Source organism: Festucalex cinctus, chromosome 20 (assembly GCF_051991245.1).
Source record: "Festucalex cinctus isolate MCC-2025b chromosome 20, RoL_Fcin_1.0, whole genome shotgun sequence".
Lineage (NCBI taxonomy): Eukaryota > Metazoa > Chordata > Actinopteri > Syngnathiformes > Syngnathidae > Festucalex > Festucalex cinctus.
Window position 1 is genome coordinate 9,674,427 of NC_135430.1, and position 26,024 is coordinate 9,700,450.

The window sequence follows — 26,024 nt, forward strand, 5'->3', positions numbered from 1 at the left end:
GCATTCGAGGAAGGTAGGAAGTTAGACTTCTCCCACTTGGAATCTCCCATTCTGACCTCAAAGCGTTCAAGGAAAATGTAAACAACAAAGATGGCTGATTCCGATAAATTGTTCTGTTAACACAGTCAGTCGAAATCACGTTGGGTTATGTAAAGTTACATCTTTCTGAATACCTAAATTAATGTTATAATAAATAGATAAATATATTTATAATCATGTAATTTATGTTTAGCCATTCACGGTGTTTGTCTCTATGGGGTCCTCTTCACCGGTCACTTTCACACTTGCACCTTTGGACAATAAGCAGGAAGTCATTCCAGCCTTTAGACATTAAAACTCAGCCCATGACTTGTACCTTTTGGGTGCCGAACGGCAGCTAAATCCTCCCTGAAATTGGAGCAGTAAAGATAACGCAAACATGTTCAGGTCTTTATTTGTCAGAAGAAAGATGAAGCGTGAACATTTGATGTGTCGTTAGGCAGCAGGACACGAGTCGGGGGTGACACCCGATGACAAGTAGGCCTGGCTCATGTCCAGAGGGCTGCTGAGGTGCGACTTGATGAGATGAACATTCTTCAGACAACCTCTGAAGGCCGACTTGATTGACAGGCAATTCTGTTTGATTCCGTCTGCAGAAAAGAACAAAAAGAATTATCGAGGATCTCCTCAGTGACTCGCCACAATATGTCTGCGTGTCAATGTCACCTGGGTACCCGCCCACGAACACGGGATTATTGGTCTCGGCAGAAGTGGATTGTGGGTAGGGGTTGGTGATGGAGTTGCTCCGCCCATCGACGCTCAGACTTAAGGTGTGTTTGGTCTTCCGGGCCAGTAGGCGGTGCCAGCGTCCATCACACATTATGGGACCGCCAGAAGCAACCCACACTCTGCCCGCCCCGTTATTCACGTTAAACACCACCTGAGCACAAATATTGTAAGTAGACATGATATCAATATTTTTACAGATTTCATTTGGTGCTCAGGTGCCCTCACCTGTCCTTTGATTATCTCCAGTCCAATGGCGTCCACCTTGGCACTGCTGATACCAAGTAAGACGCCTTCTGATTGGCTGGTCCGAAACTCCAGTGACACGGACACGTCCGAACCGACCTTGTAGCCGTCCCGCACTGAGCACACACAAACGTGCACGTGAATAATTTCACACTGGCTTCTTCCGTGCTCACACTTATGTCAGTGTTACTCACTCAGTGCAGCGTATCCGCTGCCGTTAAAGTAACTTCCTGGCTCCTCCTTACTGAAACAGGAAGTGACGTCGTGTTGCAAGGTGGGTCGAGAGAGGTCGAGCATGACGCCGTTCAGACTCACAGAGTGAACGCAACCGCGAAGACTTGTTGTCGCCTGGCGCACGGACGTTGGATCACTTGATTAACTTGATCGATCACATGATTATCTTTATTCGTCGCGTGACGCGTGCGTCTTACGTTTATTCTTCGGGTGCTATGCGCGCGTGGTAGTCCGCCCAGGTACAGTCTGCTGTTGACGTCCAGCTGGTTCCCTCTGACCGCCACCGAGTCCGGAGCGGAGGCGTCCACAGAGACCCAAACTGAGCGCCGACCGACGTCCGCCGTTACCTGGGATACGCACGGCGCGATTACGTACACGTCAACGTTTTTGGATGCGTGCGAACTGCGTTCCACTCACCGTGTGCCATTCCCCGTCATTCACGGCCGCAGAGGAGGCGGCGGTGGCGGTGCCCTTCCCGAGGTTCGCCGACATCAGCGCCCGGCCGGCGGACAGCCGCAGGATGGCGAAGTCCATCTGGTTGGCGTCGGACAGGAGCAGCAACAAACCTTCCTGGGCTCGGGTTCGAAGCGACAAGCGGACGGACACGCTGGCGAGGACGACACGTAAAATTGAGGCCCCGAATTCAAATCCCCGGACTGATGCTAACTCACCTTTTTCGGACAGTGAGTGGGTCGATGATAAAAGTCATGTGACTGTGCCGTGATAAACCAAAGTGAGCCGCTGTGGGCAGGAAGCTCAACTCTGCTCCTGGTGTACACTAGTAAACACATCACAAGTCATCTACACTTTGTTTGTTGTGGGAGGAATGAGTATAATCTGAAATATGTCCTAATATCCTCCTGACTACCAGGAAAAAAAAAATAGTCCATTCATGTTTATTTTGATATTCACCAATCTTTGTGAAATAACTGGAATACTGCAAAATAAATTTTTGAAAAACAAAAAAGTTTTTATTTTTAAGCTATGATGTGTCCACTACAGAGGACGTTTTTTAAAATGTTAATACTAGGCTCAAATACAGTTAAAATAATTCAAATAATACTTTGTGTTCTTAAGACTCTTACAGAAAACATGCTAACAACATTTAAAGCCTAAATTTGTTCAATAAAAATTGGTATACACTTACTTTTCCTCTTCCCTAAAAAGTGCTTGCACTGAGGGAAGCCATTTTCTTTTATGATGCAATCAAAGGTAGCAAAGCCCCACCCCTACACATTTGTTGTCACTGGAAAGGCTCTGAATGTCCTCTATAGAGCATAAAAGGAGTTAATTCAATCGTATGCACTGGGTGGGAGATATTCAGGTTTAGAAAAGTCCACTACAGTAGACAAATTTGAATTGCTGGTAGTCAGGAGGATACAGGAATTTAGCATGGGGGTAAGAAAAGGGGAAGTCGTGAATTGAATAAGCACAAATATTTAAATTGGAACTATCTGAATCTGTTACATTGAATGTGCCAATGGAAATGAATGGTAAATAAGTAATGTTTGAAATTTGGCCTCAACTGTAATGAATTCAGAAATTTTTAGGTAAAAAATGTTAAACTATGGAAAAATTGGTGGAAAAAAATGGAAGCACATATAGCGTGAATATTTAGAATATGTTTAAATTGGAATGATGTGAATCGGATGAATTACGGGGAAGGAGAAGCCCGACAAATAAAGTGGGAGGAGCCTTTGCACAATTACCGTTAAGTCGCCAGGTGTCAGTTGGATGGGTGAGGCGACAGACAGTTGGGAAGGGTCCGGAGTGGGTTCTACATCCTGGTCTTCTGGAAGCACTGCCCCTCTGACTTTCTCCTCCAGTAGGCAGCTGTCAAGCGCCGCGCCCTCGTACCTGACAGCCGCCGACAGGTCGATGAGCCTGTCCAGAGAGCGCAAGTCCGTCAAGACAACGGCAATCATGCCAACCATCCATTTCAATGTTGTGGGGGAGATTGACAACTGACCGGGCGCCGAGCACCAGGTGCTGTATGCATCCCCTGAACAACTTGGATATCTTCTGTAATCTGATTGGCAAATGCGACTCATCTCCTGAAGGCAGTCCTCCAATGAAAAAAGAGGCCGTGGAGAGACGGGAAAGTCCGCCCGGTAACAGAGAGGTGGATTTCACGATTCCCTCGTCAACTTGGATGGAAAGAGACCTGAGAGATGGACGCACGGACGGATAAACGAGTGCGCCGTCACATCGATAAGCATTTCTGTTGCCGTGGTAACACTTACTTCCTGTTGACGTTAACGATAACAGAGTGTATTGTTTCATCGGCGAAGGATCCATGTTCGGCTGCCGTGACCACCACTCGCCGACCGTCCTCAGCTATCTCGCCAAGCTCCGCCTCCAGAGAACCATGGAGCAGGTGGACAGACAGGAAGTGCTGTGAACGTACATGCACACATGGTTTCAAAAGACATTGAAGGTCGGGCAGCTCGCTTCGTTGGTGGAGTTGTACCCGCCGCTGGCCGTGGTTTTCGGTGAGTGCGACCAACAGGATTCCTGATTGGTTGTTAGATTTGAAGGAGAAGAGAAACTCCGCCTCCTGACCAAGTGAGCGAGGAGCGATCTGAACGAAGCCGCCACTGAACATCGAAACACTCCGCACCGCCTAAAACAACAACATCGAGTCAGCACATGTGAACAAACGAGCTAAGGTCAGAGGTCAGCAGATTGTGTGACACCTCAACAACGCAGCCTTTCCTGACTCCATATGCATCTCTCAGCAGGTCAAAGTTCAACCGTGCGATCTCCACGTTCTTGATGCAGCCAACGTAGGATCTGGAGACCACTTGTCGCCTAGCAGCAAGCGTGTTCAGAATTGTGAATCTGTGATGTCACATCCTCTTTCTGGTGACCCTCTGAAAACTGGAGCCAAACCTGATTGGTCGGGAAGCAGGAAGTCCTCCGATGTAGATGGGGTCGAGGTCAGAACGGTTCAGGTCGGAGGCCGTTCCGGGTGACTCCGCCTCCAGCACTTCTTTCTCTGATGATTGGTCGGCCGCCATGATTGACAGGTAACCTGAACACACGCACACGATTTATCCATCAGATGTGCAAAATAAAGTGGCAGTCGTACACTTGTGGGCGGGACTTACCTTTGCGTCGGTTCCTTTGCAGCGTGACCTTGTTCCACAAACCGGTATTGTACTTCCTGTTGGAAGTTAGGACCAGAGGACCGGACCCGAGGTCAAAGGTCAGGCGAACACAGCCCTCCACCAGCTCAATGGACAGGAAGTCCCTCTGCAGGGTAAAACAACACCGCAAAACTTTTGAGCCAAATTCACATTGAAGGTCTACATGAGTGCGTGTGTCGTACAGTGTTGTTGGAAGCCAGGTACAACAACAATCCACGTGGAGACAGCGTTTTAAACAATAAGACGATGGAAGTGGATGTGGCTCGCAGAGACTTTTGGACCAATGAGAAACCGGATCCGTCAAAGTGGAAAGCCGTCTCTTCCGCCTGTGGACTGAAAAAATACTTCATGTAAGCTTCAACATGTGGGAGCTCATACAAGTGTGTGGGTGCGTGTGCGTCTGTGTACACACCTGCTGAAGCAGCCTCCACACTGTCCTTGCCTGCTGATGTAGTTCCACAGGCCGATATTTTTCTCATTGAGCGACGCTTCACCAAGACAGCCCTGAAACGTCGACCACTGCAACGCCGGCGGCCTCTGACGTCACACGTAAACGGCGTTAGCGTATGTTCGCACGCACGCGCGCGCGCGCTAACACACGCATTGCGCGTTTACCTGGGTGTCGTCCGCCAGCCCGCCGATGTGGACCACGGTGCCGTTGTCGATGTGTAGAACCCGGGCCGGCCCGGCTGACGCCGCCATCACTGTTTGCGATGGCGCCGCTTCCAGCTGATGGACGGTCAGGAAGCCCCGAGAGCCCAGCCTACAAACATGGCCGCCGCGATCAGCTATACCCTTCACCTGTATGATCTCCAGTGTGCAGGTGTGTGTTGGTACCGCGTGGCGTTGATACTGGTCCATCTGTTGTTGGCGATGTTGAGTCCCGGATATTCCAGCCTGGTGCTGCCAGATCCGACATCCCAGAGCAGAGAAACTTTCCCATTGTGCGTTTCCACTGCGAGGAACTCCACCTGGATATATGAGCAATCAGCATGAATGCAACAGTGTGTGTTCGTGCGTGTGTGTGTGTGTGTGTACCGTTGTCTTGCTGCCCACATAGAAGAGCAAATTGTTTGGACTCTTGGTCTTCAAGGTCAAAGTCAAGGTGTTAAAGTTGCTCGACTGGATTTGTGGTCGGTACGAACGGACGCAGTCTCCATCTGCCTGCACTGCCACCTTAATCTGATGACATCACATCAGCACCATCACATGACATCACGTATCTTAATGGCGTTGAAAGTGAAATGACATACAGACGCCGCTTGTCTTCTGGCCTGCTCGATGAGCTCTCGGATGTCGGACATGTTTCGCCTCAGACTTTCTCCCAGCATGCTCAGCGGCTTTATTTTCTCACTCAAACGCTGCGTGCGATGCTCCGCCTCCTCCAGTTTCCGTTGCGCCTCGTTGGCTAAACGGCAACACAACATCCATGTGGAAAAGTTGTAACATCCTCAAAGAGCCTCAACAAACCTGTGGATTGCGCGTGCGTCATCAGCTGGTTGGTCTCTGCCACGCTCAGTTTGCTTTTCTCCACCACAGAAGAAGAATCCTGCAGCTGCTGTTTGAGGTTGTACAAGTGCAGCAGTGCCTCCTCTAGGCTTGAGTGAGCAAGTGCGGCCTGTGACCGGGCCTCCTGCACCTGTAAGGACCCTGAGAAATCCACATTAAATGGACATCAGTACATGCGCGGGTCTGCATCATGACAAGTCACAACGAAGTTACAACCAAGTCACTACAAGTCACAACGAGTCACGACCGAGTCATTACAAGTCATGACGAGCCACAGCCAAGTCACAAGTCACAGTAGGTCACGACAAGTCGTGACCGAGTCACGACCAAGTCACTGTAGGTGACAAAAAGTCATGATGATTCACGAGTCACAACCGAGTCACTACAAGTCATGAGGAGCCACAGCCGAGTCACAACCAAGTCACAGTATGTCACGACAAGTCGTGACAAGTCACAATAGGTCACTGCAAGTCATAACGGGTCACAGCTGAGTCACGACGAGTCACAATCAAGTCACAGTAGGTCACGACAAGTCGTGACCAAGTCACGACCAAGTCACTGTAGGTGACAAAAAGTCATGATGATTCACGAGTCACAACCGAGTCACTACAAGTCATGAGGAGCCACAGCCGAGTCACAACCAAGTCACAGTATGTCACGACAAGTCGTGACAAGTCACAATAGGTCACTGCAAGTCATGACGGGTCACAGCTGAGTCACGACGAGTCACAATCAAGTCACAGTAGGTCATGATGAGTAACAACTGAGTCACGACGAGTCACAACCAAGTCACAGTAGGTCACGACAAGTCATGATTATTCACAATGAGTCACGACAAGTCATGATTATTCACAATGAGTCACGACGAGTGACTACAAGTCACGACAAGTCATAAACAAGTCACAGGAGGTCACGACAAGTCGTGACAAGTCACGATGAGTCACGACGAGTCATGACCAAGTCATGACAAGCCACAGCCAAGTCACAACCAAGTCATGACGAGCCACAACTAAGTCACAGTAGATTACGACAAGTCATGATGATTCACGAGTCACGACGAGTCACTACAAGTCACGACAATTCATGACTCACACTAAGTCATAACGAGTCATAACCTAGTCCCGACCAAAGTCATAACCAAGTCACGACAATTCAGTCGTCTCACCGTCGGAGAGGCTCTGCAGCTCCCTGATTGGCTGATTGAGGAGTACACTGGCGTTGTGCACACGGTCGCTCAGCATCCGTTGTCTCGTGGTTACCACGGAGATCTTCAGTCGCACGTCTGGAGGGAAGGTGGCCATTTTCAACGACAAGCAGATATTTCCACGGAAAGACATTCTGACGGACGGACGGACCTTCAGCTGTCTTGGTGATCACATGACTCTCATTAAGCACAGCAGCAATCGTACTCAGCCTGGCCCCGCCGTCCACTGACAGCAGCTGCTCTGATTGGTTGGTCTAAAACAGGCATTGAGTGAAATAGTGACACCTTTGCAGGTTGTTTTCCTGACCAATCAGGTCCAAGTCCAATCTTTTCACCATATTGAGAGCAAGGCTGGCAGAATTGCGAGCATCCGAGGCGGCTCGCCAGGCCTTGTCGATGTCGTCCGTGATATCAGCATCCAGCGACACCAATTGGCTGCTGTTCTGGGAAGTGTTCCACGCCAACGACAGAGCACTAAAAAGAAGAAAAAAAACATTTAGTCACAAAAACTAAAGTAGAGACAGGTGAATCTCACAGTTACCTGTGCAGTGAGAGGGCGTGGCTGTGAAGCAGTTGGGCGTGGCTCTCTGCTTGGTAAACCTTTTCCAGCGAGTCGGTGCTCTTCAATCCCACCACGAGAGCGTCCACTTTCTTCCTCAGCAGAGGGCGCCACTGATCCAGCTCGCCTCCCAGCATGTCCGTCTGCGAGACCGCTAGCGTCAGCATCTGCGGGATATTCTTGCTACGAGGAATTCTTACCACAGAGATGTTGGCCAACGCCTCTGTCAGGTTGACCACGTCATCCAGCAGCAGCTGGCCGGCCTCCATCGCATCCTCCACACACGCATGCGCAATAGTGACGTTCTGGTGGGCTTCCTGACGCGCACACGCACAAACATTCAAGTCCGCATAAGGTAGTCAGTACATAGGTCTGCATTAGAGTTGTTGCTGTGGTGAGCAAGCTCATTCAGATTGGCTGAAATGTGGCTGAAATGTGAAGAAACAAAATGTGGCGCTAGTTTGCATCTGCTGAAGACCTTTGACACACTATCCGTGTGTGTGGGTGCGCGTGCAGGTGTGTCTGTGTGTGTACCTGATAGTGGCCGAGTAGAGTGTTTGTGGCGTTCATCACAAGGTGCGTTTGTATGTTTTCTTTTTCGGCGTCTTCTAGGCGTGTTTTCACTTCTTGCAGCTTTTGCGCGCTAGCGTCGAGGCCGGCGGAGAGGGGGCGGAGCCTGTCGCCCGTGCCGGAAAGGAACTGGTGTTGGAGCGATTCCATGAGAGATTCTGAAAGACTGAAAGAGAGAGTCAAGAGTGAAGCTGAACTTGTGCTCATCCAGGTGAGCTGGGATCCGCCCCGGCTGCCCACTCGGACAACCAATCACAGGGCTCATATTGACAAACAGTATACCCGGCCATTTTTCAAGGTATCAGTATTCTAGACATTTTTACGATTAAATAGAAATTACAAAAAATATCTGTCATTGTTTTTTGGGTTAACTTTGATGTATCAAAAATATCGGTATAAGTGCTTATCGGTATCGGTCTGACAAAGTAGTATTGGACATCCCTAATCGATGCTGTAAAGACAAACCTGAGTTGGTGTTGTGCTGCGCTCACGGCTGCGCTCAGATTGACGGATCGCATGCTTTCCAACATGGAGACCGTCTGGTCCAGCAGGCGCGTCCGATTGGCTGCTTCCAGCTCCGCCTCGGCAGCCCCGTTCAGCTGTTCCGCCTCCTTCGCGAGTGCTGCACCAATCAAGAGTGAGTGAATTCAACTTTTGATGTCGCGATGGCAATCGCCGCTTACCTTCAATCTGGTCTTGAACCCGCTCGATCTTTTCCATCAGCTGGCTTGCGTGTGACAGGCTGTCATTGGAGGACACGCCCACTTGCTCAGAGTCATGTGACATGTTTGCGGCCTGCGAAGTCAAAGGTTCAAACTCTCTCATGCGTCACTGCCGGATGGTCATGTGACCTCTCTCCATACAGTACCTTCGTTATCAGAAGGATGAGGTCAGAGGTCAGTTGCGTGGAGTCGTCTTCCACTCTGGACGTCGATATCTCCAAAGACGTGCGTTCTGCAAACATGAGCTGACAGGCACGCCGCTTCAGCAAACACGGAAAGACGACTACACACGCTTTAACCCATCGGTGACATCATCGAGAGCAAAATGAAAACCAAATTCATATGTCCCGTAAAATGAAAGGTTTTGGGAAGTCGAAAAAAAATTAAACGGTTTAAGGGGTCTAGAACAAGGAAATGAACATTTTTGAGGGGTCTAGAAAAGAATAAAGGTTTTATATGTTTAGAAAATGACAATGAAAAGTTTTGAAGGATCTAGAACAAAAGAAAATGATAAATTTTGAGTGGTCTAGCAAAAGAAAATGAAAGGCTTTGAGGGATCTAGAAAAGCAAAAGAGATTTTGAGGGGTCTAGAAAAGAAAAAGAGGTGTTGAGGGGTCTAGTAAAAGAAAATGAAAAGTTCTGAGGGGTCTAAAAAAGAAAATGAAAGGTTTTGAGGGGTCTAGAAAATGAAATGAGTTTTAAAGGGTCTAGAAAAAAGTGATTTTTTTTTAGAGGGGTCAAGAAAAGAATTTTTTATGTTTAGAAAAAGACAACAAAAAGCTTTGATGGGTCTAGAAAAGAAAATGACAAATTTTGGGGGGTCTAGAAAATGAAAATGAAAACTTTTGACAGGTCTAGAAAAGAATAAAACGTTTTGAGGGGTCTAGAAAAAGAAAATAAGTGTTACAGGGTCTAGAAAATAAAATGATTTTTTTTTTTTTTTTTTAGAGGTGTAGAACCCCCCCCCCTTCCCTGTCTGCCCTGCGGCCCCTCCCCCTCCCTCTCCCTGGGCCTGGGGCTCCCTCCCCGGCCCGGGCGTCGGGCTCCGGGGGCCGGGCGAGGGTTTGGGGCCTGCCCCACTCCGGTATAACTCCTGGCGCCCCGGGCGGGCTCCGGTGGCCGGTGGGCTGTCCGGTAGCCCTGCTGCGCTGGCTGTCCGCCCATTGTGGTGCCGGGTGGATGAGGTGGGGGGCGGGTGGGGGTGGGGGTGCTAGGGGGCGGGGGTGCTAGGGGGCGGGCGTGCCACCTACACCCGCCGGGTTGGGTGAGGCCCCGCTGGTCGCTCCTCTTACTCACTTCACTAGCTTGCACTATACACTTTGTAAATATACACATAGGGTACACAACACATTTCTTGGTGGGGTGGGGAAGGGTGGAAACACCGTCTCGCGGGGGGCCGGGTTCGCGGGGGGGGGTGGCGGCCGTCGGGGGGGGGGGGCGGCTTGTTTGGGGGGGGTGGAGGTATGGGTGGGTGGGGGGTTGGGTGCTGGGGGTCGGGGTGTGTTCGGGGGTTTGGGGGTCGGGGGTGGTGGGGCCTGGGTCGTGGTGGATGGCGGGTTTGGGTGGGGTGCGGGGGGGTCGTGGGGGGATGGGGGCTGGGGACCGGTGGGGCGCTGTGGGGGCCCGCTGGGCCTCGTTCTGCGGCCTTGGGCTCGGGGGTGTGGGCCGGGGCTGGGGCGGGGGTGTTCCGGGTGTCTGGGTCGGCTCGCCGACCGGTGTCCGCTCGGGTGGCTTGGGGGTGGCCTTGGTGCTGCCGCGGCCTGGGGATTCCGGGGGGGTGGGGGGGGGGGAGTGCTCGCTTTGCTGGACCGCGGTTGACGGCTTCTTTCTTTGGTGGTGGTCCTTATGCATGCCAGATCCGTCGCACCAGCATCTACTGAAACTCAACAGAAGTACCCTCTCCCTCCCACAGCCCCTTGAATCAGTTGGTGCTGGTGTCTGTGGTTCTCACTTTGCTTTATCTATCCTTCCCTCCTTCCTCTCTTTAGTTTTTCCTCTGGTCACTTGAGATCTTAATTTATTAGAAGTATGAGGTTTCTGGGGTTGGCATAAGACTCTGGTTTTGTAACCACGCAGGAGGGGTCTTGTTGGTGCTGGACTTCACTTTGATGGATTGGATGTACTGGCTTCTATGGATCTCACTCTGCCTTATCGATCCTTCCCTCCTTCCTCTCTTTAGTTTTTCCTCTGGGCTCTTGAGATCTCGCTAAATTTGCTGGAATTTAGAGGCTTCCGGGGTTGGCGTAAGACTTTGATTTTGTAATCATGGGGAAGGCAGGAAGTGTTTGGTCGGTGCTGGATTTCACTTTGATTTACCTTTCTTTTCTCTTTATTTCTTTTTTTTTCTGACCTTTTCTCTGGTCTCCTGACCATTTAAACCTCACGACTCTGGCAAGATTCTGAAGTACCTGGTTAAGGCGAAGGGTAATGGGATATTTATAAGGTTTTAGGTGAATGAATGAGTATAAATTTATACGTATTTGCACGCACGCACACGCACGCACACATACACACAAAAAAAAAGAAAAAAAAAAAGAGGTGTAGAACAAATTTTGATGGGTCTAGAACAAGAAAATTAAACGTTTTGTCGAGTGTAGAATTTTTTTTGAGGGGTCTAGAACAAAAAATTAAAAGTTTTGAGGGTCTAGAAAAAAGGTTTTGAGGGGTCTAGAATGAGAAAATTAAATGTTTTGAGGGTCTAGACAAGAAAATTAAAAGTTGTGAGGAGTCTAGAAAAGGTTTTGAGGGGTCTCGAACAAGAAAATTAAAGGTTTTGAGGGGAGTTTTTGTCTGCAAGTGAAGACTTGTAACTTGTTGAACCCTTTTGTCTTGGACTACCTGCACACTTCTGGTCTGATTATTAAGCGCCACCAGCTGGCGATAGGGTGCCATGGCAACACTGCTGATGTTGGCCGCTTGCCAGTGCCAGTGCATTCGGTCCACGTCGTCAAGGAGAACCCCGGTGCAGTCGTCGTCGCACGCTAGACGCAAAACAACAGCATCAGATGACGGCGACGCGCCGTTCTGTGTATCGTGGACACTCACACAAGCACTGGCTTCCCTCCAGGACGTGACGCTCATCACAATGCTCGCACGTTGGACCTTTGACTCCGGCTTTGCACTGGCACTGGCCGCTCAGCTGGTCGCACAGCAGGTGCACAGACCCCCACTCGCTGCAGTTGCACGAGGTGCACGTCCCCCCTGGCAATGAGGGGTTGCCGTAGTAACCCAGAGAGCACCTGCAAGTTGGTGGCAACATGTGGAAGTGACGAGTGCGTGTTTAGGATGATAGTTGGAATACGTAACTTATATTTATTTTAGGCCATTGGGACTTACCGTTCACAGTAGCGCCCCTCGTATCCTGTCAGACAGGAAGTGCAGCGAAAGTCTCCGAGTGTTCCCTCGGACACACACGTGGGACTGAAACTACACATGGGCACACAACACATACGTGATTAATATTTCCTTTGTTTTTACACGACCGGAAAAAACAAACAAAATAAAAAAAATCTTTTTTTTTTTTTTTTTTTTTTTTTTTAAATATTTCCACCTGTTAAAGAGTAACGCCATTGAAGCCAAAAAAGTGCAGTATCACCTGTTGTCCTGTAGGGGGCAGGCACAGAGCGAGCAGTCACTAATGGAACCGCTGACGTTGCCATAGTAACCCGGGGAGCACAGCTCACAGCTCCGCCCACTGGTGTGATGTTGGCAATCCTGCGTGACAACGAAGCCGATACTTTAAGCGCTGTCCATGATCCGTTCGCAGCTGATCGGCGGCCGCTCACCTGGCAGTGGCCGCTGCGTGCGTCGCAGCTGTTACTGTGCTCGTTGCAGCGGCACGCTACACACGGACGCACAAACGCCGACTTTCGGGCCCGAGGCGGCAACTCCGACAGAGGCTGGCGGAAGAAACCTGGCGCGCATTCCTACAAGCGGAAAAGTTTGGAGGGGGTTAGAAAAAGAAAAAGCAATGTTTTGAGGAAATGAAAAGTTTTGAGGGATCGAGAAAAATAAGTTTTGTGGGGACTAGAAAAAGAAGTTTTTATATGTTTAGAAAAAGACAATGAACAGTTTTGAGGGGTCTTCAACAAGAAAATGAAAAGATTTGAGGGTGTAGACAACGACAATGAAAAGTTTTAACGGGTCTAGAAAAGAAAATGAAATATTTTGAGGGGTGCGGAACAAGAAAATGAAATTTGAGTGGTCTAGTAAGAGAAAATGACATTTTTTAGGGTTCTAGACAAGAAAAATGAAAAGTTTTGAGGGGTCTAGAATACGCAAATGAAAAGTTTTCAGGGTTCTAGAAACAAAAAATGAATATGTTGAGGGGTCTAGAACAAGAAATAAAAAATGTCAAATGACTTTACCTGGCAGGACGATCCGGCGTAACCCGGCGGACAGAAACACGACTCGATCAGTCTGACCGCTCCCGACTCGCCGGCTTCCTGATCTTCTTGCGCCGTCTCCATGGTGATGTTTGAAATCCTGGAAGGTTTTTTTTTTTGGTCACTGGACCAAATCGACACACGCTTGCGAACGCGCCGCTCACCTGCTCTGCTGCAGTCGCGTGCCATACGAGGCCTTGACGATGACGTACTGCAAGTCGTTGAGCACCGAGAGGAAGTCGCTGCGACTGACGGCCTTCTCGGACACCGAGTTAAAATAGCGCCACTTGTGCTGTTACACACACGCATGCACGCCGTAAACACGTGATCCCGTCGCGCTCTACTGGCGGGAACGCTGGTCGTACCTCCGTCAGCCTGATGTCATGCTGGGTCCTGATGCCGTTGTCAGGGGCAACCATGTCAGTGTAGATGAGCAGCTTCCTCAAGGCTCCTCCCCTCATCAGCACTTGAGGCTCCTGATTGGCCAGCCCTCCAGCGCTGTCCGCGTAGAAAGTCACAGCGTAGGACAGCACGCCGCCGTACGACAGCAGCTGAACACGCACGCACACGCGAAGAAGTTGGGACGGTTGAACCTTGGGCCGGAAGTGAAGGCGGGGCTGAGGTTGGTTACCTGCTGGCCTTCAAACTGCGGAGGCAGCCTCCAGTAGAGCGGCCCGCTCAGGCCGCTAGTGTTGAGTTGGCGGGTGTCCAGCAGCATGTCGCCGCCCTGCTGGTAGACTCCAGATATAACACCATCCAGGTTGGACTGGCTGACCAATGGCAGCAGGGAAGGAGAGCCAGTCAACGTGATCTATGACGAGATGCGGCACAGATGTGTGTTTCAAGGGTGCGCTTTTTTTTGTTTAGGCTTGCTCAACACTGTGTAAGCATCCGCACTCTAAAATCAAACTTTTTGCTTTATTTATTTAATAATTCAATGCAACCTTTTGGGTTGTTCTTTGAACCCAAAAGGTTGGGTCAAATCTATAATCCACAAAAAACCCCAACTCAAATTAATAATAATAAGAAGAAGAAGAAGAAAAAGAAAAAGAAGAAGAAGAAGAAGAAAAAGAAGAAGAAAAAGAAAAAGAAGAAGAAAAAGAAGAAGAAGAATTATTATCATTTATTTATAGTTATGTGTGGTGTACAACACATTTTTGGGTTATTTATTCAACCCACCTTTCTGGGTAAATAAATTATTCTTATTATCATCATCATCATCATCATTTATTTATGTTTGTGTGTGTTGTACTACACATTTTTGGGTTATTTATTTAACCCACCTTTCTGGGTAAATAAATTATTCTTATTGTTATTATTATCATCATCATTATCATCATCATCATTTATTTATATTTATGTGTGTTGTACAACACATTTTTGGGTTATTTATTGAACCCACCTGGGTAAAATAAATTATTATCATTCATCACTATCATCATCATTTATGTGTGTTGTACAACATATTTTTGGGTTATTTATTTAACCCAACTGTCTGGGTTAAATAAATTATTAACATCATCATTTACAGTATTTATATGAATGTGCATTGCAACTTTCTGGGTTAAATAAATAACTTGTTTTTTATTTAACCCAACTGATTAAATACAGTAAATAAACCAAAAAGCTCATTCTAAAAACAGTTGGATTATTTAAAAAAAAAAATTGGGATCAATAATGGGTGTCAATTTAACCCAACATTTTGTTTTCTTTTTTGTACATAACAATAAATAAATAACATTAGGTATTGTTATTTAGCCCAACTTTTTAATTATAATAAATAAGCCAAAAAGTTGAGTGAAATGAATGAATGTTACAAAACAACCCAACTTTTTGGGGGATGGGTTATATTGTATAACCCTCCCATCAAAACAAGAAGTTTATGATTTGTTTTGTGGATGACTCATTTGACCAAACCTTTTGGGTTACTTATTTAACCCCAAAAATCTGGCTCAAATGAATAACCCAAACAGTCGGATTGCTACCAAAATCTACACAGAGCTGAATCATGAAATCTGCGTTGATGCGTACTCACAAGAGATCTGGCGAGTCCCGCGTGCTCCTCGCAGTCCCGACTGAGTCCAGAACAGAAGCACGGAGAGCATCCGTCCGGATTGTCCGACGACAGAGCGAAGAAACCCGACACGCACTCCTGGCAGCGTCGCCCCGACACCGCCGCCTCAAAACACACACGCACGCACGCGGCTCAGTCCGTGCAATGAACAAACGCGCGCGCTCGAGCGTTACCTTGCACACACACTCGCCGGTGCGCCGGCAGTCGCACACGCCGAGCGTCCGGTTGCACGAGTCGTCGTCGGTTCCCGCGACGTCGCAGCCGCACGGCGAGCACGCCGGGTAATTGTAGTGACCGGGTGCACACAGGTCACATGACCTGCCGGAGAATCCCTCTCTGCACAGACACTGGCCATTGGTTGGCTCACACTGAGAGGCGGAGCTTCCTTCCGCGCTGCAGTTGCACGGCTGAAAAAGGGGCGGAGAGGATAAACACGGGTGCGCATTAAATTGTACGCGGGCGACGCCAGATCCGTCACAGCAGCATCTACTGAAATTCAAACAGAATCAGTGGTGGCTGGTGTCTGTGGATCTCACTCTGCTTCATCTATCCTTCCCTCCATCCTCTCTTTAGTTTTTCCTCTGGTCTCTTGAGATCTCCCTAATCTGTTGGAATTTAGAGGTTTCTGGGTGTAAGATTCTGGTTTTGTAACCACGTGGGTGGCAGGTGGAGTTTGGTTGGTACTGGAATTCACTTGGATTCGTCTTTCTCTCCTTTGATCTTTCCTCTGGTCTCTTGACCTTAACTTCATGACTCTGGCGAGACTGAAGTATCCGGTTAAGGTGAAGGGTAATGAGATTTTTTTTTAAATTAGGTTTCAGGTGAACTAATGAGCACAAATTAAAGATGACTTGACTAAAAAAAATAAATAAAAAAGTGCTGATATGTTGAATTGGTAGGACTACCGAATGAACAATTCTGAGCTCTCTCAAAAAAAATGTAAAAAATTGTGCGCGAGTACCTTGCAGCCTGTGATGGGGTGGTGACCCCAAAACCCCGCCTCGCACCTGCCACAGGATTCACCCTCGGTGTGGGAGGGGCAGACGCACTCGCCAGTTTGCTGGTGACAGTTCCCGCCCGTGTGGTTGCAGGTGCATGCTGGGAAAATGGAAAGAGAAACAACGAAGGCTTCAAGCACCCTCCGGCTGACGACGTCGACAACTTTTGGCTCACCTGTGCAGCCGCCGTCGGCATGGAAACCAAAGTAACCGCGGCTGCAGCGGTCGCACTTGTCGCCGTCCACGCCGGCCGCGCATCGGCAGCGGCCGCTGTTGTCACACGAACCGCCCAGAGATCCTTTCGGGTCGCAGTGGCAGGCCGCGCAGCCCGAGCCTCTCGTCTGCGCGAAGAAGCCAGGCTAGAACCCAAACAGAACATTTTTTGCTGTCACGTCGGGACGGCGGCGACTCGAAAGGAGCGAGCGTGAACGGCGCCGGAAACCTGGCAACGGTCGCACGCCCGTCCCGTCACATTGTCTCGACACGCGCATTGACCCGACGTGACGTCGCAAACGCTCGACAGAGACCCGTTGACGTCACAGGCGCAGTCTGGAACAAAAAAAGGAACATTTGATGAGTGCGAGGAGGAAATACAAAAAGATACAAACACGAGTTTCAACTCTTAGTTTGCAAACACATTTTCAAATCATATCACGGAGACAAATTGTCTTCCCCGCTGCCAACATTTTGTTTTCACGTTGTGCATGTGCTGAATGATGCAACTCGTATGCCCGTTTAAATTAACTCATTCACTGCCAGCCATTTTCACAGAAGCAATCCCCTTCACTCCCGACTGTTTTACAGGATTTTGACTGATTTTGCAAGATCCACAGAATATTGTGTTCTTTTGCTATAAAAACATGGAACTTACCAAAAGAAAGATTAGTCTCTTTTTTTCATCAAGAAAAAAATATATATTTCTATTGGTTTCTGTTTTCTGGCAATTAGCATTAGAATATAGCTAAGTTTCATCATTATTCACAAATCTGATTAGAATTGTGGGGGAAACAGCTTTTTTTCAACATGGCTCTGGTTGATCTCTTATACTCTGCCGCCACATGCAGGCTGTTTTTATAATTAACACAATTTTGTTCACCAATTCACTGCAGTTGTAATGCTGCATCAAAGCCTTATTTATGCCTTAGCATAAAAAACCCCCATTAAAAACATATAAATACGTCTTTGAGACACTTAATACATTTATAATAGAACGTATTTATAATTTTTTGGGAGCAAATGAGTTAAGGATGTTTGATAATACTTTTTTTCAGACCCATACCAGTACCAATACTCTTAAGTAGTCATGGACTCCGATACCAAGTATCGATACCACTAGCACTTTTGATACATAAAATAAAAAAGCATTTTCTTCAAAATGCCTGAAATTAATGGCAATTTTCTATTCTCCTAATTTCGATTTTCTCGTTCATACAGTAATTGGAAAACAATATTAGTATCAGTATAGAGTACTGACTGATACCTTGGAATAAGGCCTGGTGTTGGCCTGATACCGATACCTGGGATCAGCACTCGCCCATCCCTAATTACAACAATAGAAAATTGCCATTCATTTCATGCACTTTTAACGACAAATGCTATAGTGGACCACAACTGCTACGCTGTATAATTCTTTTTACAGCTTTTTTTTTTTGGTAACTTCATATTTTACCATTTTTTAACATACAAAAATGGAAAACTCACTGGTAACAAACAAGCAAGCAAAAGTCGCAGGCAACAAACGCTCAACAAATGACTAATATAAAAAAATAAGATAATAATCATCATCATCATCATCATAATAATAATAAAATACAAGAGAAAAAAAAGGCCCAAGATGTTACCAAGGGGTAATAGTACAAAAATCGTCAATAATAATAATATACCCCAATTTAAATTATTTTTTTAATAGCTTTTAATATAGAATAAAAAATTGTTGGGATATTTTATATCGATTCTGAATCTTAGTAAATGAGAATCTTGATTCTTATGTGAATAAATTTTTTTTGGCCTCTATTTTACCATAAATGCTTCAAGGGATGCAAATGTCGGGCATTTACTACACATACACACGAGCAAAGAGGTCAAAGGTCATCCGTAATCCGGATTGGGTGAGCTCAACATTCCTCGGCAAGGAAAACGTGACCGCGCTGCACCTTGGCAATTCTTCTGGTGCACGGCGTCGCCATAGAAACCGCTGGCGCACATCTCACAGTGCCTGCCGGTCGTGTTGTGACGACAACGGAGGCACTCGCCGCTGACGTTGTCGCAATGTCCCGCCTCTTCAGGGTCCACGTTGCCGTTACATTGGCAGCGGACGCAAGTCCCGCCCACTACCTGCGGGTTGCCGTAGAATCCGTTGGAACACCTGGCAACGCAAAGCAAAAGGCGATACGTGGCAGTGCCGCTTCAGCTGCGTGCACATCAACGGACGTCAGCCCCTCCTTACTCGTGACATTTGCTGCCGTTGTAGCCTTTCTGGCACTGGTCACATGACACGTGTCCAAAAGAGTCCAGCACGCATGTCGGGCTGAAACTGGCCCACAAGAAAGTGGCTTAAGAGTTTTGCCGTTCTTGAGGATGGACAAGTGACGAGACGCACCTGTTGGACGCCTCCGTCAGAGGACAGGCGCAACGTCGACAATCGTCCGCCGTCCCCTCTGTGGCGTCGCCATAGAAACCAGGGAGACAGCGATCGCAGTGAGGACCGGTGGTATGATGGAGACAACCCTGAGAGACAGATAACAATTGTTATTTTGATGCTAGTCTTTGCTATGGCGTGGGAATTTTAATTTTAATTTTTTTAATTAATTTGTCTGCAGGTCAGTTTGAGTTTTAACGAGTTTTTAGGGTGGCTTTGTTAATTTATTTTATACACGCATATTTTTTTATATAATTATTTTTACGTGTATTGCTTTTGTGCAAGAATTGCAAAAACCACTACAAGTATTGTACAGTAAAAATTCAACAAAAATATTTTAAAACCTAAAAACTTAAAAAAAAACAACTTAAAAATCACATTTAAAAGAAGCCCCAAAGGCTCTTAAAATTAATGACCAAAGACTAAATTGAAGGACTTTCAATGTAATTATAGTTAGTTTTAGTTTGTTTTGTAAGCATAAAATTTAGTTGCAGCTAGTTTTTGTTTTGTTTTATTAATTTTTTTATTTTTTTATTTTTTCATTTTTATTTTATTCCGTTAACGAAATTATTTCTGGAATTTTAGTTTGAGTTTTTTTCATTAGTTTTCATTAACTAAAATCACCTTGTTTAGAACTGATTGTGTGTTTTTTGATTTATTGTTTTTTTGTTTTGTTTTTTTTTTGGGGGGGGGGGGGGTAGTTTTTATTGATTCAATTAATTAACAGTACAACATTTTAAACAATATGCAAAATATTATTTTATATTACTGTAAGTGTTTATCTAAATTCAGCAAGACAATTGTCAATTACCGTACAGATGTGATTTCCATACTTACCAATAATTAAAAAAGACAAATGCAATAACATAAAATTCTTATTATTACTATTATTGATTTATTTATTTTTTTTTATTTCACAATAGAACAGGTAAACTATCACTGGATATTATACAATGAACAAAAAATGCATTTAAGAGATTCAATAAATATTTGCTTTTCTTGTTATTGATTAATTTGATAGAGTGGAATATTGAAAAAAATTTAAAGAAAAAAGAAAAAGAATAATTAAAAAATAACTTGACATAAAGAACAGAAGTACATATAAAATATTTAAATCAATTATCACTTGTGTTTCTATAATAGTGAAAAACATCTTTCAGCTTATGAGTGAAGTGACTCACCAGGCACACGCCGTCGACATCACAGTGGGAGGCGTGGTCATTGCATTCGCACTGCATGCAATTTCCTCCAAACAAAACGCCGCCAACCCTGTAAAAACCTGCAAGGCACGACTGGACGCACAGAAAAGACAACTCACAAAAGGACCCTCTTCAGAGCACCCAAGACGGCTGACTAAAAGGAAGCGGGCAGCTCACCTCACAGGAAGTGCCGCTGTACCCCCACGGACATTCACACATCTCCATGGCGACCGCCGGGACACCGGACGCCGACTGCGAGTCGGCCACGTCCACAGACGCAAAGACGAGGCTGAGAGGAAGAGCACGGGCGGGTTAGGGTGACCGCAGCTGATCGGATCTTCCCGCTTGACCGAATACTCACCGCAGAGCTCCGTCGGCAGAGTTGTTCAGCTGAACTTTGACCCTCAGCGATGCCACCGCGGCAAAGACGGACAGGAAGTCGTCGCGGCTGACTTGGACGCTCGTTTGTTCGTCGACAAATTGTTCGGGCAGCATCCGGACGGCGACGGCGTGCTCGTCCGACGGCGAGAGGAAGAGCGCGTGGGGCGGCGAGAGGCGGAGCGCTCGCCCGTTGCCCTGCGGAGGAGGCGGTTGCGTCATCCTGTTCATGCGGCGCGCTGGGATTGATCTACCTGAATGATGACGTCAGTGTGGGCCGGAACGAATTGTTGCTTGTCGTCCAGCGGGCCGTGATAAACGACGGAATAGTTGAGGAAACCCCCGTAGGACGACAGCTGAAAGCGAGACACGGCGTCACGACGGACGGGGACGGACGGTCGGACGGCGACCTACCTTGTTGCCAAGGAAACTGCCGGGCGCCTCCCATGACAGTTCTCCTTCATGTCCAGAGGAGGCGTTGCCCGAGGCGGGAAGTTCATTCCCCAGGATGGTGGAGTGTTTGTGGAGGGAGGAGGGTGGGCGGAGCCAAGGATCTGTGGAAACCACCTGCAACACGTTGACAGTGTCAGAGGGATAAGAACCAAATGTTGTCATGCGAGTGTGTGTGTGTGTTACCTGCGCGGACAACCAAGTGGAACTTTCGCAGACGTCCGACACGCCGAAGCAGAAGCAGTCGGTGCAGCCCAGCGGGTTGGCGGCTTGCAGGTGGTAGAATCCAGATTTGCACAGGTCACAGCTACCCCCCATCACGTTGGCCTGACGAGCGCACACGACGTAGGTCATAACAGAAGTACGCTCAAAAAACAGTTGGGCCAAACAATAACCCAAATTTGGTCAAAAAGGGACCAAAAAGTTGGGTCAAATGAATAACAGGTTATTCTTTTTGGTTAACATGCACAACCCAAAAAGTTGGGTTGGTCTAAAAAATAAAATAAAATAAAAAATAATAATAATAACAATCATAATTCGACAAGCTTTTTGGTTTAATAAATAACCCAAAACATTGGGTCAATCCCCCCAAAATGGGTTGTCTTCTGAATTACTGTATTTACATTTTGGCTTAAATACATCAATCAAAACATTGGATCGGTCACTTTTTGACCCAATTTGGGATATTTTTTTACCCAAATTTTTGTTTCTCATGCACAACCCCAAATGTTGGGTCAGACCTAAAAATAATTATGTTGTTTTGTGAAAAAAAATGTGTTGTTTGGTGGATTATTCATTTGAACCAACTTTTCGATTTAAATAAATAAACCGAAATGTTGGGTCAGTCCCTTTTTGACCCAATTTAGTTTTTTGTTCAAAAATATATGGGTTGATTGGTGGGTTATTCATTTGACCCAACATTTTGGTTTAAATAGATCAATCAAAACGTTGGATCATTCCCTTTTTGACCCAATTTGGGTCATTTTTTTTACCCAAATTTTTGTGTCTCATGCACAAACCCAAAACGTTGGGTCAATCCCCCCAAAAGTATATTGATTTGTTCAAAAATATATGGGTTGATTCGTGGGTTATTCATTTGACCCAAGATTTTGGTTTAAATACATCAACCAAAATGTTGGATCATTCCTTTTTTGACCCAATTTTTTTTTTTACCCAAATTTTTGTGTCTCATGCACAAACCCAAAACGTTGGGCCAGTCCCCCCCAAAATATGTTGTTTTGTTCAAAAATATGTGGGTTGTTTGGTGGGTTATTCATTTGAACCAACTTTTTGGTTTACATAAAAAAAACAAAATGTTTGGTCGGTCCCCTTTTTGACCCAATTTGGGTTACTTTAACTGTTTTTAAGAGTGTGGCATCCTGTACATGGCACATGACTCCACCTACTTTGCAAATGCAGTCGTCACACGGGTCCCTGTTGATGCTGCCAGCGAGGTTACACTCACAGCGAGCACAAAGAGGAAAATCTCGGAATCCAAAAGCGCAGCGGTCACACCTGCGGCCTGCAAAACCGTTTTTACACGCACATTGTCCTGCGCTCGCACCTGCACACGCACACACACACACGCACAACAGTTTCCGCTTCAATATCTAATGCAAGGTTGGCATCACAAATGACATTGCTTTAGCTGGATAAATGATAAATGAAGCAAGTTGTGAATGCAATTTATGGAAAAATTGCTTGTAAAGGCTGAGAGGCGAAATGAAAAATGTTGAATTTTGGGAAAAAAAAAAAAAAAAAAAAGTGTATTTTTGGAATGAAATAAACGTCCTGAAGAGCATGAATTTTTGGAGTGTGTCAAAACTGTAATGTTGTGAATCAATGAATGAACGTGAAAAAAGATGTAATCAAGATTAAATATGTAAATTTGTGACATTTTTGGGTGAAAATGTTGGAATATTAATGTGAAAAAGTAAAATATTTAGTATATGTGAATTTTTAGACCGTTGAAAATCCTTAATAAAGGGATTTGAATAAGCTCAAAATTTTGAATTTCAAATTGGAACATGTAAATGTGTAATGTTGAACGTGCCATTGGGAATGAAGAGTGAATTTTTGCTTAAAAAAAATGTTGAATTTTGGGAAAACCTTGACTTTCTGAATGTGAAAAATGCAAGCACACATGGTGTGAATTTTTGGAACATGTTGAAGTTGGAATGGTGAGAATCGGTTGAACAATGCGAAAGGAGTAGCTGATCAAACGTGTGAAAAATAAAAATCACCGGATAATAAAGCTGAAATTGAAGAATAATGCAAATGCAACACATCTTTATGTATGTAGTAGTATAAATAAAATACTCATCTAAGACGATATCAATTGAAGAAGCTGCAGATAAGGAATCAACTGAGGCATAAAAATCACCTGGCAAAGTGTCATCTCTGGTGCAGATGGAAGACTCGGCGCCTCTGAGATCGCAATCGCACTCCACGCACGGCCACTCGGAAGAAGGCGAAATCTAAAACGTGCACGCAAAACTATCACCCACCTGCAGGCAAGTTGCTTCGATGTCGTGCGCTTGCCTACCTGCTCAGGTCGAAAGTAACCGTCGGCACAGGTCTCGCAATTGATTCCAGCTGTGTTCTGCTGACATTCCAGACAGACTCCGCCCCCGTGGCGGACGCCGTGGCCGTTCACGCTCAATCTCAGATCAGCCACCGTTTGATTGTAGAAACAGTCGCTTGCTTTGTTGTGACAGTTGCACTCTGAGAGGCGCACAAAGTACAAGTACTCAACTCTTGAGTCGTGATCGAGTAGTCATTTTTCAGCCAGAGTAGTCAAAAGACACTTTTGGTTCGCAAGTCTTACTTTCGCATGTGTTTCCCTCAAAGATGGTCCCTGGTTGCCATGGCTGCTGATGGTAACCAGGGCAGCAGTGGTTGCAGCTCGTTCCGCAAGTGTTGTGCTCACACACGCACTGTAGTTTCTACAGACACATAGAAACGTGTTTCGCTAATTACAGAGCGGACAACAGGTAGGAATGAGAGTACGGTGTTACCTTAGTAACGGGGTCGAGTGGACAGCTTCGGGCGTGTCCGTAGCAGATGCACATCCCCCCCACAGAGATGTCTTTGATGGAGTAATAATACTGAGAAGGAAACATGACAAAACGTTTTTCTCCCACCCGTCTGCCGGTCAGTCATGTGAGCGACATGCAGCCGTACCCGACGGGTTACGATGGGGTCGATGTCTCGAGGGTCGCGTGCGCTCAAGGTCATCAGGTCAGCGTTGAGCGTTCGGATTCGCTGGAGCCGAAGTCGGATGAAACGGGCCGAGGTGAAGTTCAACAGTTCCGAGGTCAAATCATCTGCGCCGGGGCGACTGTTGATCAGCGACGTGTGGATCTGAGGGAGAGAGAGAGAGAGAGAGTTGACCGAGTGTTGAGAGAGAGAGAGAGAGAGAGAGAGAGAGAGAGAGAGAGACAGAGACAGAGAGAGACAGAGACAGAGAGAGAGAGAGTTGAGAGAGAGAGAGAGTTGAGAGAGAGAGAGAGAGAGAGAGAGAGAGAGAGAGAGTTGGAGAGTTGAGAGAGAGAGAGAGAGTTGAGAGAGAGAGAGAGAGAGAGAGAGAGAGTTGGAGAGTTGAGAGAGAGAGAGAGAGAGAGAGAGTTAGTTGAGAGAGAGAGAGAGAGAGAGTTGAGAGAGAGAGAGAGTTGAGAGAGAGAGAGAGAGAGAGAGAGTTGAGAGAGAGAGAGAGAGTTGAGAGAGAGAGTGAGAGAGTTGAGAGAGAGAGAGTGAGAGAGTTGAGAGAGAGAGAGAGAGAGAGAGAGTTGAGAGAGAGAGAGTTGAGAGAGAGAGAGAGAGAGAGAGTTGAGAGAGAGAGAGAGAGTTGAGAGAGAGAGAGAGAGAGAGTTGAGAGAGAGAGTGAGAGTGAGAGAGAGAGAGAGTTGAGAGTGAGAGAGAGAGAGAGTTGAGAGAGAGAGAGAGAGAGAGTGAGAGAGTTGAGAGAGAGAGAGTTGAGAGAGAGAGAGATGAGTGAGAGAGAGAGAGAGCGAGAGTTGAGAGTTAGTTGAGAGAGAGAGAGAGAGTTGAGAGAGAGTTAGTTGAGAGAGAGAGAGAGAGAGAGTTGAGAGAGAGTGAGAGAGAGAGAGAGAGAGAGAGAGCGAGAGAGTTGAGAGAGAGAGAGAGAGAGTTGAGAGTAGAGATAGACCGATATGCTTTTTTCAGGGCCGATACCGATTCCGATTATCGGTAGTCAAGGAGGCAGATAACCGATATTTGAAGCCGATATTCTTTTGCAGTAAAAGTTAAAATGTTGGCACCAAATTTTTGAATAAAGCAAACCCTAACCGTTCTTTACAATGGATTCTCACACTGCACTTTTCATTTTACATCCTTCCATCTGCTATAAGACGTTGGTGGCGGGGGGGAGTTAAATGTGGGGGCCAATGTGACATTACCTTTTATAGCATTTGGGATACTTGTAGTTTTATTCTATAAATGTTATATTTTTATATTTTGAAGTAATAGGAGGAACCCTGTCATTCAAAATGTGCATCAGCTGTGGCATTACTTATTACTACAGCAAAAAAAAATAAAAAAATTCCATGAGAAAAACTATTCATCCCTGAACACCATACAGTTCTTGTAGACCTTATTATAATTATTGTTATTGTTACCATATAGACAGTTTTGATAAGCTGAGGATCTTAAATCGAGAACAGCAATATCATGCTACTCCTCTCTACAAGAGAACTGTCAAAAGACACTTCATCATGTAGTTTACTGCCACTTAGGATGCCCCAATCAACGCAGAAAAAGGTCGAGTAAAATAACTTGGTTATAATAATAGTAAGAATAACTTGGTTAAACAGACATTGTTGCGGTGGACCGCTGCCACTTTCTGCTGTTTAATGTGTTTTACACTTATAGACACGTGTGTGTATATGGGCCCACTATTCTCTCACTACTGTACTGTACTGTATC

The 26,024-nt window shown here is 46.4% G+C and overlaps 1 protein-coding gene across 2 annotated transcripts in view; it reads right to left on the reverse strand.

Moving 5' to 3' along the window:
• Positions 1–417: 417 nt before the first annotated feature.
• lama1 (laminin, alpha 1) overlaps positions 418–26,024 on the reverse strand; it is a 30,976-nt gene continuing 5,369 nt past the window's right edge. For both annotated transcript variants that reach the window (XM_077509178.1, XM_077509179.1), the window contains exons 7-65: positions 24,264–24,443; positions 24,098–24,187; positions 23,908–24,025; positions 23,626–23,804; positions 23,464–23,557; positions 22,487–22,644; positions 21,267–21,407; positions 21,045–21,197; positions 20,885–20,986; positions 20,614–20,828; positions 20,430–20,541; positions 20,235–20,345; positions 19,015–19,142; positions 18,862–18,948; positions 18,569–18,780; positions 16,858–16,964; positions 16,591–16,774; positions 16,379–16,515; positions 15,591–15,824; positions 15,379–15,522; positions 13,975–14,154; positions 13,709–13,894; positions 13,508–13,635; positions 13,326–13,443; positions 12,744–12,884; positions 12,554–12,672; positions 12,295–12,384; positions 12,004–12,197; positions 11,797–11,939; positions 9,105–9,203; positions 8,920–9,031; positions 8,702–8,858; positions 8,201–8,402; positions 7,867–7,983; positions 7,649–7,809; positions 7,443–7,581; positions 7,259–7,361; positions 7,069–7,185; positions 5,865–6,044; positions 5,648–5,802; positions 5,433–5,576; positions 5,232–5,365; positions 5,010–5,157; positions 4,807–4,931; positions 4,577–4,727; positions 4,356–4,500; positions 4,138–4,279; positions 3,942–4,056; positions 3,716–3,868; positions 3,489–3,640; positions 3,215–3,409; positions 2,955–3,129; positions 1,917–2,023; positions 1,663–1,852; positions 1,443–1,592; positions 1,206–1,359; positions 994–1,127; positions 706–919; positions 418–629 (exon numbers count right to left, since the gene is read on the reverse strand). In XM_077509178.1, the coding sequence (XP_077365304.1) occupies positions 475–629; positions 706–919; positions 994–1,127; positions 1,206–1,359; positions 1,443–1,592; positions 1,663–1,852; positions 1,917–2,023; positions 2,955–3,129; positions 3,215–3,409; positions 3,489–3,640; positions 3,716–3,868; positions 3,942–4,056; positions 4,138–4,279; positions 4,356–4,500; positions 4,577–4,727; positions 4,807–4,931; positions 5,010–5,157; positions 5,232–5,365; positions 5,433–5,576; positions 5,648–5,802; positions 5,865–6,044; positions 7,069–7,185; positions 7,259–7,361; positions 7,443–7,581; positions 7,649–7,809; positions 7,867–7,983; positions 8,201–8,402; positions 8,702–8,858; positions 8,920–9,031; positions 9,105–9,203; positions 11,797–11,939; positions 12,004–12,197; positions 12,295–12,384; positions 12,554–12,672; positions 12,744–12,884; positions 13,326–13,443; positions 13,508–13,635; positions 13,709–13,894; positions 13,975–14,154; positions 15,379–15,522; positions 15,591–15,824; positions 16,379–16,515; positions 16,591–16,774; positions 16,858–16,964; positions 18,569–18,780; positions 18,862–18,948; positions 19,015–19,142; positions 20,235–20,345; positions 20,430–20,541; positions 20,614–20,828; positions 20,885–20,986; positions 21,045–21,197; positions 21,267–21,407; positions 22,487–22,644; positions 23,464–23,557; positions 23,626–23,804; positions 23,908–24,025; positions 24,098–24,187; positions 24,264–24,443 (8,610 nt within the window). In that variant the 3' untranslated portion in view covers positions 418–474. The remainder of the gene's footprint in view (positions 630–705; positions 920–993; positions 1,128–1,205; positions 1,360–1,442; positions 1,593–1,662; positions 1,853–1,916; positions 2,024–2,954; positions 3,130–3,214; positions 3,410–3,488; positions 3,641–3,715; positions 3,869–3,941; positions 4,057–4,137; positions 4,280–4,355; positions 4,501–4,576; positions 4,728–4,806; positions 4,932–5,009; positions 5,158–5,231; positions 5,366–5,432; positions 5,577–5,647; positions 5,803–5,864; positions 6,045–7,068; positions 7,186–7,258; positions 7,362–7,442; positions 7,582–7,648; positions 7,810–7,866; positions 7,984–8,200; positions 8,403–8,701; positions 8,859–8,919; positions 9,032–9,104; positions 9,204–11,796; positions 11,940–12,003; positions 12,198–12,294; positions 12,385–12,553; positions 12,673–12,743; positions 12,885–13,325; positions 13,444–13,507; positions 13,636–13,708; positions 13,895–13,974; positions 14,155–15,378; positions 15,523–15,590; positions 15,825–16,378; positions 16,516–16,590; positions 16,775–16,857; positions 16,965–18,568; positions 18,781–18,861; positions 18,949–19,014; positions 19,143–20,234; positions 20,346–20,429; positions 20,542–20,613; positions 20,829–20,884; positions 20,987–21,044; positions 21,198–21,266; positions 21,408–22,486; positions 22,645–23,463; positions 23,558–23,625; positions 23,805–23,907; positions 24,026–24,097; positions 24,188–24,263; positions 24,444–26,024) is intronic.